At 26.9% G+C, this 12,182-nt stretch overlaps 3 protein-coding genes across 3 annotated transcripts in view; 2 read left to right on the plus strand and 1 right to left on the minus strand.

Moving 5' to 3' along the window:
- The window catches only part of Phum_PHUM008210 (uncharacterized protein), a gene marked incomplete at both ends in the record, with an annotated part of 1,867 nt that extends 1,541 nt beyond the window's left edge, over nucleotides 1-326 (plus strand). Inside the window, one exon of the mRNA XM_002422673.1 lies at nucleotides 274-326. Within this exon, the coding sequence (XP_002422718.1) occupies nucleotides 274-326 (53 nt within the window). The remainder of the gene's footprint in view (nucleotides 1-273) is intronic.
- Nucleotides 327-1,956: 1,630 nt separating this feature from the next.
- Nucleotides 1,957-4,752, minus strand: Phum_PHUM008320 (Branched-chain-amino-acid aminotransferase, cytosolic, putative; the record flags this gene model as incomplete). The annotated part of the gene is made up of 5 exons (XM_002422674.1): nucleotides 1,957-2,169; nucleotides 2,247-2,516; nucleotides 2,603-2,791; nucleotides 3,590-3,820; nucleotides 4,639-4,752. The coding sequence occupies 5 exons, from the start codon at nucleotides 4,750-4,752 to the stop codon at nucleotides 1,957-1,959; spliced, it is 1,017 nt and encodes a 338-aa protein (XP_002422719.1).
- A 3,832-nt stretch (nucleotides 4,753-8,584) lies between these two features.
- On the plus strand, nucleotides 8,585-11,608 carry Phum_PHUM008330 (sulfide:quinone oxidoreductase, putative; the record flags this gene model as incomplete). The annotated part of the gene is made up of 7 exons (XM_002422675.1): nucleotides 8,585-8,821; nucleotides 10,035-10,259; nucleotides 10,336-10,416; nucleotides 10,620-10,832; nucleotides 10,907-11,093; nucleotides 11,185-11,437; nucleotides 11,518-11,608. The coding sequence occupies 7 exons, from the start codon at nucleotides 8,585-8,587 to the stop codon at nucleotides 11,606-11,608; spliced, it is 1,287 nt and encodes a 428-aa protein (XP_002422720.1).
- Between the last annotated feature and the right edge of the window lie 574 nt (nucleotides 11,609-12,182).

Genomic DNA, 12,182 nt, shown 5'->3' on the forward strand with positions numbered 1-12,182 from the left:
AATGTCCCATAAGGGGTCTAATAATCAATAATAATAACAACAATAATAATAATAATAGTAATAATAATAATAATAATTAATTAATAAAAAAAATTTATTTATTTTAATTGTTTGGCTGTAATATTGTGATATGATTAGTAAATCCAAACCAATAAATTTATTTTGCCAAAGATGTTTGTTGTTGTTGTTGTTGTTGTCGGTACTTTTCCCGCGATGTGATATACCTTCGGTGCCTAATATATAAAAAATATTTAAAAGGTTTTTGTCCGGTAGCAAACGCATTTCGCTATAAAATGACTACGGATAAATTTTCGCCATTAAAATAAGTTTACGTTATAATAATTTATAGTAATAATTAAAGTCGCGTCCTTGTTTTGGATTACATAAACAATAATTTATGTTTAAAATAATTGTAATTAAATGAAAGAAGAGGAAGAAGGAGGAGGGAAAGGGGAAGAAGAGAAGGAGGAAGAGGAGGAAGAGGAAAACAACAAAACGGTTAGCAAAAAGTTAGTTTTTTTTTTTTTTTATGAGAAAATAATTATGTTTTGATAAATTAAAAGGGATGAAATGGGATGGATTTTAAGCGAAGGGTAGTAAATAGGGGGAGGGACATAGCGAGGGGGGGTGAGAGGGTGTAAACAGCAACAAAAAGGTTAATTTCTAAGTTGAGTTCTTTCCCTCCCCCTCCCCTTATTTTTTTTTTTACTTCTTGGCAAAAGTTTTGGGGAAAATTTATCAGAAAATGATTTTCTGATTACGGTTTAATATAAAAGATTTCAAAACTTTTTTTTTTCTCTTCTTCATCATCATCTTCATCTTCATCATCTTCGTATTTTTTGTGGGGTGGGGGTGGGGTGAGGGGAGTGGTCCGTAGTTGTCTGCAATATTTTAACTTTTAAATAAATAACTCGTACAAAATCACGCGAAAAAATGAAAAATTTTAATAGAAATGATGATCGCGGTGATGATGATGATGATGAGAGTGTTGACGAACATAAACGCGGTTGTGTTTTTATGTTGTTGTCGTCGTATAACAACAACAACAATCAATTAACGTAAAAGTTATTTTTTATGTAATATCGCTTATTTTTCATTTCGATAAAAATTAATCGTTAACGATTATCAATGTTCTAAATTAATAACAGGTCTTACACGTTTTTAATTTAATAATGATAATAATGATGATGATGATGATGATGATGATGATGATAATATTTATCACGTGTTATGCTCTCCCCACGTGTTTTTTTTTTTTACATGGTTATACCCGTCGCGCTTTGGTTTTTGCTGACGCTATCGTTCAAAAAAATTTTTTTTTTTAATAATTAATAATTAAATAATTAATAAATAAATAAATAAATAATTTTTTTAGTAAGTGCGCGTACAAACACGAACACAAACACAAACGCAAACACGTGGCATTATAGTAACCCGTTTAAAAAAAAAAAAAATTCATTCAAATTATTATCATTATTCGATTTGAATGTTATCAAAAAACAAAATTTAAAAAAAAAATAAATTATTATTTTTTTTTCTTATTAATAATAATAATGATAATAATAAATCGGCAATAAATTTATTATTATTATATTCACAACGGGAGTTTTTTTTTTTTTTTTTTAAATTTCTTTAATTTTTTAAATATTTTTACAATATACAAAAATACGATTTCACCACATTGATGATAATAATAATAATAATATATCTAACATTTATACTATTAAAACGATGATGATAACAATAATAATAATTAATAATGATATCGTGATTTTTTTGTACAAATGAAATAAATAAAAAAAAATAATAATTCGCGTGAATTCGAACTTTAAAATCTTCAAAAAAGAATTATAGCAGAAATTTATAGCTAGCTGTAGCTATAAAATGATTAAAATTTCAGATCGTATTTACATAAAAGTTACAACTATAAAATAATAATAATAATAATAATGATAATTATTTGATTTCGCTTTTGTAATAATCGTCTATGCAAACACCCCAGGGATGATCGACGTGTCCATATTGTATGCTCGTTAAAATCTTATAGTAAAATTCGAATTCTTTATCTTTTTGTTCGAGTGTTGGTATCTCTAAAAGTGTGTCTTTGTATAAAATGGATGTTATTGGTAAAACAGCACAAGCCGTACCCACTCCGAACATTTCCAAACACTGAAAATTTATTATTATTATTATTATTGAGTTTGAGTTTTGTTAAAAGAAAGGGTAAAAGTTTTGTATCAACTCACTCGACCCTTTTCCAAATGGTAAATTAATTCTTTCATGTTAATGTTTCTTTCAGAAATTAAAGTTCTTTTGTGTTCCCTTGCCAAATCTAAAACGGAACTTCTTATTATTCCGGGTAATATGAGACCAGAGAGTGGAGGAGTGACCAATTCTTTTTCTCCATTTTCATTTTTTAAAACAATAAATATGTTCATAGTTCCAGCTTCCGTGATTTGATCATCTTCACCGAACAACCACAAAACGGATTGAAGTCCTTGATCGACGGCTTGACGCTGGATAATTGAAAAAAAAAATTTTTTAAATTTAAAAAAATTTTTTTTTTTTAAATAGGAGGGGGGAAAAAAAATGGCGTACGAACTTGAATTTTTACGGCTGGAGCATAATTGCAACCCATTTTTCTATCTCCGCAACCTCCAGGCCATGCTCTCGTATATCTAGGATCTGCTAAAAGTGACGTGGATTTAAATCCTCCAGAAAAATAACTGTCGACTGGAGAACATATTGCAAATAATAATGCCGATTCGGATGTTATAACTCCCAAAGCAGGCTGAAAAAAAAAAAAAAATTAATTTTAAATTATTTTCCATCTCTCTCTCGAATAAAATTTTCACAAAAATTCTAATAATACCAACAAAACAAAACGAAAAAAAAACAAACAACAAACAAATCGAAATATAGAATCGATTTGGAAACCGTGACAGGAGGTAAAACCATCGTCGATATCATTTCGTTTGGAAATTATTATTATTATTATTATTTGTTGACTCCATATTGACCTTTTGATTCTGGCGTTTGTTTTTCAGTAAAAAAAAAAAAAAAAAAAAAATTTAAAGATATCGTGACGGAAAAAAAAAAAAATTTTTTTTATTTTTAAACTCATTCAGACATTTTCTTTTAGTTTTTCGGTTATGCAAGGAAAAAAAAAAAAAAACAAACGCAAACAAAAATTGTCGTGACATTTGTTTGTTGTTGTCTGTTCCTTACTTAAAGGGGGGAAGGACAATTAAAAAATAAAATCATTTAGAATGTCAGTGTCAATGCCGAATAAGAATAAAAATGAAAGGGAGAGAGGGGAGCTCATAAATTTAATTGAAATTGTTACGTAAATGTTTATGTTTAAAACAAAACAACAATTTCACCGGAAAACACAAAAAAAAAAACATTCAAGGATTTTGTTTTTTTTTTTTTTAAAAAAAATTGTGTCGCGCTTTCGTAAAAAAACAAACAAACAAACAGTCGATTGACGTAAATTTTTAACACTTGTTTACATTTTTTCCTCCTTCTCCTGTTGTTTGTTGTTGTTGTTGTTGTTTTTTCCACCTTGAACTTATTTCCGAATACTTACGTCTGTTCCTATCAACGTTGGCCTTATATACAAACTCGATGTTTCGGAATGTGGAACCCATTCTTGATCGATTTGTATTAATCGGCAAAGAACTTTAATCATTTCTTCGGAATCGAATGTTGGCAGACCTGACCTTTCGGCCGAACGATTCATTCTTATCATGTTTAAATCCGGTCTGAAAAGTCTTATTTTGTCATCTACTCCTCTATACGCTTTCATTCCTTCGAATAACTGAAAAATTTATTATTTATAATAATAATAATATTAATAATAATAATGACAATAATGATGATGATAATAATGATAATAATATTAAAAAATCGAACGAATCGTAAAAAAAAAAAAATTTTTTTTTTGTCGTTAATTTCATGAAAGAACGTGAGATAAATTTTATAGGAAAAAGGAAAAAAAATTATTTCATGCTGTTTGTTATTGTTTGATGTTTGTTGTTTGTTGTTGTTGTTGTTGTTGCTGACGTACCAATAAAAGATTTCACACACGTATGTTTACATAAAAAGTTAACCTTTTTCAAATCAGTCAGTCAGTCAGTTTGTCTGTGTTTGCGTAAATGTAATTTTCATTGAGTAAGAAAAATATTGTTTATCTACTACCACGTACGTAACAAAACGGGTTTAAGAAAACAGAAGACAAAAAAAATGATGATGATGATAATGATAATGATGATAATGTGTGTGTGATAATTGATTTTGACACATGTCACCCAAACTCCCACTTTTAATTGAATTTTTTTGCTGTTGTTGTTGTTTTTGTCGTTTTTGTCGTCATGAACTTAACCTTTTCACATAATTCTGTCAGTTTTTTTTTTTCTTTAACATTATCATTATTATTATTATTATTATTATTATTGGGGTAATAAATTTTTGGCAAAGTGCAAAAGGAAAAAAAAAACGTTGACATAAATTTTGATATCTTATTTTTTTTTTTTTTTTTTAGACTTTAAACATTTTTTACCGGAAACGTTTAAGGAGGGGAAAGGGGAGGGGAGAGGGAGGGGGAAGAGAGGGAAATGATTTTTTTGAATGACAAACCTCGACTGCGTAATGAAGAACTTTTGATGCCGGATGTAGGCTTATGTTACCCAAAGGTACAATTTTAGGTTTTTGCCAACCGTTTACTTTATCCTTATATTGAACCGTGAACATATGATCGGTAAAATGTTTGCCAAATTCCAATTGATCAACGTTCGGTTTCGGTTGTAATTGATCGGGTCCGCCCAATTGTACTTCAAGATCTGAAAACTAAATTAAAAATTTTTTTAAAAATTAATTTTAACGGTTTTTTGTTTGTTTGTTTGTTTTAACAACAATCGCACAATCAAAAAAAATACCTTGAATGTTTTAAGGGATGACAAACGAAGCAAATTTGAAGCTTTTGCATCTTTAAGCTTTAATACTCTGGAAAAAAAATTTAAAAATTACTTCATTTATCGTTTGTTTGTTTTGTTTGTTTGTTTGTTCGTTTGTTTCCACCCATCGACACTTTTCCGTATTATTAAAACCGGAAACGTATCAACGAATTTTTAAATAATTTTTTTTTTATTTAAAACGTTTTTTCCCCGAAAACAAAAAAAATTTTCTTTTCTTTTCTTTTTGTTTCCCCCCAACAATCATCGTCATCGTCATCGTCATCATTATTATTATTATTTCTGAAAAATGTTTGCGAATGACCCCCGAACTAAATCCGTTACGTTAAACTCATCCTTTTTAAAATAATAATAATAATAATAATATCTTGCAAATAATTTAATACAAAAAAATTTTTTTTTTTTTTTTTTTTTTTTTATCTTTGAACTTTTTGAACCTATCGATTTCGATAAATTTTGTTTATTATTATTATTATTATTATTATTATTATTATTATTATTATTATCTCCGACAGCAATATTTAATAAACAAAAAATTATTATTATTATTATTATTTAAAGTTTTGTTCTGTGACGTAAAACGTTTTTTACAGTTAATATTTTTCAAAAAAGATCAAATTCAATTCAATATAATGATTAATAATAATGATAATAATAATAATAATAATAATGATGATGATAATAATAATAATAACAATGATGATGATGATGATAGTTTTTATTTTTAATTTTTATTTATTTATATTCGCCATTTTGAATCAATAAATAAATAAATAAATAAAAAATTTTTAAAAAGCCGAACGAACGTTATAATATAAAAATTATCATCTTTTATTATTATTATTATTATTATTATTAATACATGCTGAATGATTAATAACACGTAAGCGTTCGGTTAATAATAATGATGATGATGATAATAATTATAATTATAATAATAATAATAATATTAATTAATAAAATTGAAAAAAAAAAATGAAAATTTATATATTATTTACTTACACGTAATAATTATTAACAAATTAATAATATGTTAATAATTATTATTAATACATAAATAAATAAAAAAAAATAATAATAATAATAATAATAATAATAATAATAATAATAATGTTAATAGGAATAATGATATGCTTACTGTCTTATAGCCATAAACTTTGTTTTTTTTTTAAAAAAATTAAATCCAAATCGATTTTTTTTTTTTAACTAATTAAATAAATAAATAAAATAAAATTATTATTAAATAAATAAATAAAAACTTTAGTAATAATAATAATAAATAACGACTGATATATATAGAAAAAAAAAAATTATAATTTAATTAAATAACTTCTTCTTTCGTTCAACAAACGTTTAATAATAATAATATTGTTGTTATAATGGAGAGTGATAATGTTTTTTTATCTATCTTTTTCTCTCTCTGTCTCTCTCTCTTTCTCTTGTCTACGAAGACGACATTCGTCATGATAAAAGATTGTTTTCTGATAGGGTTGTCAGCCCTGCTTTCGGAATCATCATCATCATCATGTTAGTTAGTACATTTATGTATTTTTTTTTAAAAATCCGTTCGTTCCTTTTTCGTTAATTTTTCTTACATTTTGATTCACCGCCAATGTTTTGCTGACTTATCATTATTATCGAATCGAACGAACGTCTTTCTATTATTATTATTATTACTATTATTATCAATAATTTAATTTTTATTATTTTTAAAAGTTTTCCGTTATGTTGTTTTTTTTTTTTGATAGTTTTTGTTTTAAAGCCGTTCGGATTGTTTAATTTTTAACGGGATTTGTTTTATCGGAAGACACCGTTCTCGTTCCCGTTTCCGTTTCCGTTCGGGTTCGCATCGGTTTTTTAACCACCCCTGATTTTCTTTTTTTTTTTTTTTTCCATTTCAATTACGTAACGGGTTTTTATTTATTGCATTCATGCACCAACAATGCAGAAAATGATGAACTTATGCAATTTTTTTTTATTGTTTTGTTAAAACATAAACCTTATCAAAACGCGCGTTAAACACACGCCCGCGTAAACCTTTGTTTTGTTTTTGTAAACATAATAATATAACGAGTGAATAAATCAATAAAAATTTGTGTCGTTATTGTGTGATCTCTAATCATAATTTCTAGAAAATTCGATATGGAAAAAAAAAACTGTGACGTCATCGCAGGTAAAAAAAAAAATTATTTGAAAAAAAAAAAATCACTCACCGTTTTATACGTTTAACATTGATTTCCGTATACGTTTGATTGTTATTATACCCGTAAAATTTTTCCATTTTTTTTTTATTATATTATTCACTTAGGAAAAAATTCGATTTTTGACCGGTCACGTATTTGCACGTGTATATATATATATATATATATATATATATATATATATATATATATATATATATGTGGATACACGTGCACGTTTTTTTTTTTTGGTAATTATTTCCAACGGCTAAATTTTATTGTGTGAATGTTTGTCCTAAATAAAAAAATTTTTCAAATTTTTCGAAAATACTAATTTTATTTTCCGGTCGCCGAGTATTTAAATAATAATAGTAATAATAAAATCAATAAAATCGATAGTCGAGATCGATAATTATAATTTCGTAAAAAAATTTTATTATTATTATTATAAATATTATTTTTTTTTAGGGGGGCCGCCGAAGGAAACGTGAGTAATCGTTTGAAATTGTTGCAACAATTGTGTTTATGAAATTTGTTTTGGAAAACTATTTTTTTCCCACCCCCCTTCCTTCTGGGAAATAATTTTGGAGAAATTAAAATCGATAATAATTATTAATATGAAAAATTTATCCAGTCGATTTCTCCAGTGGTAGAAAATTTTTTATAAATATACGAACGCATAAGACAAGAGGAGGAAGAAGAAGAAGGAAAATAAAAATTACGTTTATGTTTCAGGTACGAAAAATTTTGAAGATTCGAAAAATTCCAGAACCTTCCTCCAGTCTTCCAGGTTGAAAAAAAAAATTAAAATTTCAATTAAAAAACTGGAAAAAAAAAAGAAATTCCAGTGACTGACTTATTGTTTATTTCTATCTCTCACACCACAAATTCGAATAAATCGCGCGCGCGCGGGAGAAAATTTAAACGTGTCATTATCGTTAAGAGAAATATTACGTCACATTTACGTGGTTTCATCGCGAAGTTTATTTGTTGTTTATGTGTCGTAAGAATGTAAAACTGGCAACAACGCACAAGTTAAAATATTAAACATCAACAAAGAGCAAACAACAAGGCCAGTTTTTTTTTTTTTTTTTTAAATTGTTATTAATATTATTTCATTTTATTTTATTTTTTTTTTTTTTATATTAAAATTTTATGGATGTTTCGTTCGGCAAATTAATAAATAAATAAATAGTTAAATAAATAAATAAGTTTGAAGTTTTTTTTTTTGTTTTTTTTTTTTCGTGAAAAAAAAAAATTTTTTAATATTAATTTGTGCGTGTTTTATTTATTTTTTATTTTTTTTAAATATTTTTTTTTTATATTTTTATTTTTATTAATTATTATTATTATATAATAATTATTTCGTGCGTAACGTATTTGTTAAAATAATAATAATAATAGTAATAGTAAGAGAAAAAAAGAGTAATAATGATTTATAAATTTGTAACGAGATGTTTGGGAGACGTGAAAACGATGTCGAAACTCGCGAAAAATATAAAAAAAATGGCGTACAACGTAAAAAATGAAAGGTATTTCTCGGTGGAATCAAAAGAAAGATCCGTGAAGCTGTTGGTCATTGGTGGTGGTACCGGAGGCTGCAGCATTTCAGCAAAATTAACTTCGAAATTGGGTAAAAATAATGTGGTCATCGTCGAACCCTCGGACGTAAGTTTTTTTTCAACAACAACAACAACTACAACCAAAACAAAAATTTAAATCGAATCCAAAAATATATATTTGGCGTGTATGATAAATATGTCAAATCAAGTTCAAATAAATAAATAATCAGCTGATTCATTGCATTTCAAGGTCACGAATTTGTTTTCATATGCGTGTGCATCTTCATTTATTTAATCATCTTACTCCCCACCTGACACGCATCGTTTACTTGTTTGTTTGTTTGTTACTTCCTATGAAAATTACGCGCGCGTTTACCACCTTACTCGATTTTTAATTTTTTTTTAGGGGATTAAAGGGGGGTGAAAATGACGATTTGTATCGTTTAAAATCGTTCATCAATGTGTAAGTTATTATTATTATTATTATTTAAAATAATCCGTAAAGCGACCTGGAACGATTTGTGTTTTTTAAAACCGGTTTGAACAAATCTCGAACAAACAAACAATAATAAAAATTTCAAATTCAAACATGAAAATAAACGCGGGTGAGAGAGAGAAAGTGAGAAAGAAAAAGAGATAGAAAAAAAAATTTATTTTTACTCACTCAAATAATTTCGAAAATTTTTTTTTCACTTTGTTCATTTTTTTTTTGTTTTTTTTTTTTTTTTGCACAACAAACAAACAAATAAATTTTACCGACAGTTAATAAATATAATGCCAAAACGTTTGTTGTTGTTGTTGTTTTTTTTTTTTTTCGTTTTTGTTTTTGTCGTTACTTGAAAATTTAATTATATCGATATCAATATCATTATCATCATTGATTAATCAATTTTTTAAACGTTGGAAAAATGGGAAAACATGTTTCGTACGATAAACAAACACATTATGTTTCTCAAAAAACAAAAATATAATTTTCATGTTGTTGAACCCAACATAATAAATAATTTTTTTTTTTTATTTATTTATACATAACGTTAAATTCAATTAATAATCGCAACATGACGTCATTTATCAAACATATTAATAATAATAATTATTATTAAATTGGGAAAAATTTTTAAACGTGAAAAGAGAGAGAGAGAGAGAGAATGTCGTTTGTAGGACGAAAAAATCATCATAAAAAAAAAAAAAATTTTTCGTTATTAACAAATTGATCGTTTCCGTCGCAAACAAACAAACAAACAATAATCAGTATCATCATCATCGTATTTTGAAAAAAAAAAGGTGGAAATAGTAAAACGACTAAAGTAAATTTTCAGGTACATTATTATCAGCCGATGTTTACTTTGATCGGTGGAGGAATAAAAAAATTAGAAGATTCTAGAAAATCGATGGGAAGCGTTTTACCCAAAAATGCCGAATGGATAAAAGATTCGGTGCAAAGAATCGAACCGCAGGGAAATTTTGTAACAACTCAAAATGGCATGAAAATAAATTATGAATTCCTTGTCGTTGCTGCCGGTTTGAAAACGGATTACACAAAAGTGAGACTAATTTTTTTTACTGTTGCTGTAGTTCTTCGAACCATTTTAAAAAAATTATTCGTTACTTACGAAACAGATACCCCGGTTTATACGATGCATTAAACACGCCCGGAAGTGGAGTTTGTTCGAATTATTCGCCGGATTACGTTGGGAAAACGTACGAATCGTTAAAACAATTCAAAGAAGGAAATTTAATTTTTACTCTTCCCAACACACCCATCAAATGTGCCGGTGCTCCCCAGAAAATATGCTATTTAGCAGAAGAATATTTGAGAAAAGTATAAAAAATTTAATTTATGTAAAATAAAATTTATATACTTTATATTTAAAATAATTTTTTTTTTGTTTATAATTTTCCAGAATGGTAAACGTGGTAAAGCTCGTCTCATGTATCATACGTCTCTTAGTAAACTTTTCGGTGTTGAAAAATATTCTGACTCACTGTGGAAAATTTGTAAAACTCGCGGTATCGAAGTTACGTTAAATTCAAATCTTATCGGTATCGAACCCGACAGGAAAATTGCGTATTTTGAAAATTTGGATAGTTCAACGTATACCGAAACGCCTGTACCGGTAACAATAAATAATAATAATAATAAACGATTATTATTAACTTTTACTAATGATGATAATAATTTATTTATTAGTATTCGGTTTTACACGTGACTCCGCCGATGGGACCCCCGCAATTTTTACGTTGCAGTCCCATGATATGCGACACTGCCGGATTTTTAGACGTGGATTCAAATACGTTACGTCATAAATTTTTCCGTAATATTTTTGGAATCGGTGATTGTGCCAATTTGCCAACGTCTAAAACTGCTGCCGCCATCGGTAATTATCATTATTATTATTATTATTATTATTTAATTAATTATGATGATGATGATGATGATGATGATGATAAAATTTTGATTTGTTTTAGCGAGTCAATGTGGAGTTTTATACGATAATTTATTATTGGCCATGTCCGATCCCGATCAAGCTCCGACATCTTTTTATAACGGTTACACGTCTTGTCCTCTCATAACCGGATATAACAAATGCATTTTGGCGGAATTCGATTATAGTATGCAACCGTTGGAAACGTTTCCGATCGATCAATCGAAAGAAAGTTTTTTAATGTTTTTCCTTAAGAAAAATATCATGCCTTTACTATATTGGCATCTCATGCTGCGGTTTGTATTAGTTTTTAACACTTTTCGAACTATTTAACGTAGCAATAAAAAATCATTATTATTATTATTATGATTGACAGGGGTTATTGGAACGGACCGGAAACAATGAGACGAGTTTTTCACATGGATTTTAAAGAAAAAAAGTCCGTAAACGCTCAGGTGTCCAGTTAACTTCGTCACCTGAGCGAAATCGTAAACGAAAATATTTTCTTTTTTCTAAAAAAAAAAAAAAAAAAAAGTAATTTAATAGTTATATTTTACGATATATTTTAAATACTCATAATTATCATCATCATCTTCGTCGTAATCTTAATCATAATCATTATTATTATTATTATTATTAATAAAATAAATTCGAAATATATATATATATATATATGTATATTTATACGGTTATAAATTTTTATTTATTTTTTATACGTTTTTTTCGTTTACTATTATTATTATTATTATTGTTAGGGATGAATTATGAGTCGGATTTAATCGTTTATCTTGTCCAGGATTTTTTTTTTATTAGATCCCTAAGGAATGATTGAATGATTTAAAGGATGATGATCAATCGGACTTTAAACAAATAATTGAAAAAAAAAGTTATCATCTTATTATTTTGTAATTTTTAAACGATTGATAACGATATTAAACGATGTGATAAGGAATCCTGGAAATCAGGATTTTCGTCTCCTGGAATTTGTGTACCTGAAATTTTACTATTTCCGTTTTAAATGTTTAAAATTTAATTTATGTG

The sequence above is a fragment of the Pediculus humanus genome, genomic scaffold (assembly GCF_000006295.1).
Source record: "Pediculus humanus corporis 1103172107368 genomic scaffold, whole genome shotgun sequence".
Taxonomy (NCBI): Eukaryota; Metazoa; Arthropoda; class Insecta; order Psocodea; family Pediculidae; genus Pediculus; species Pediculus humanus.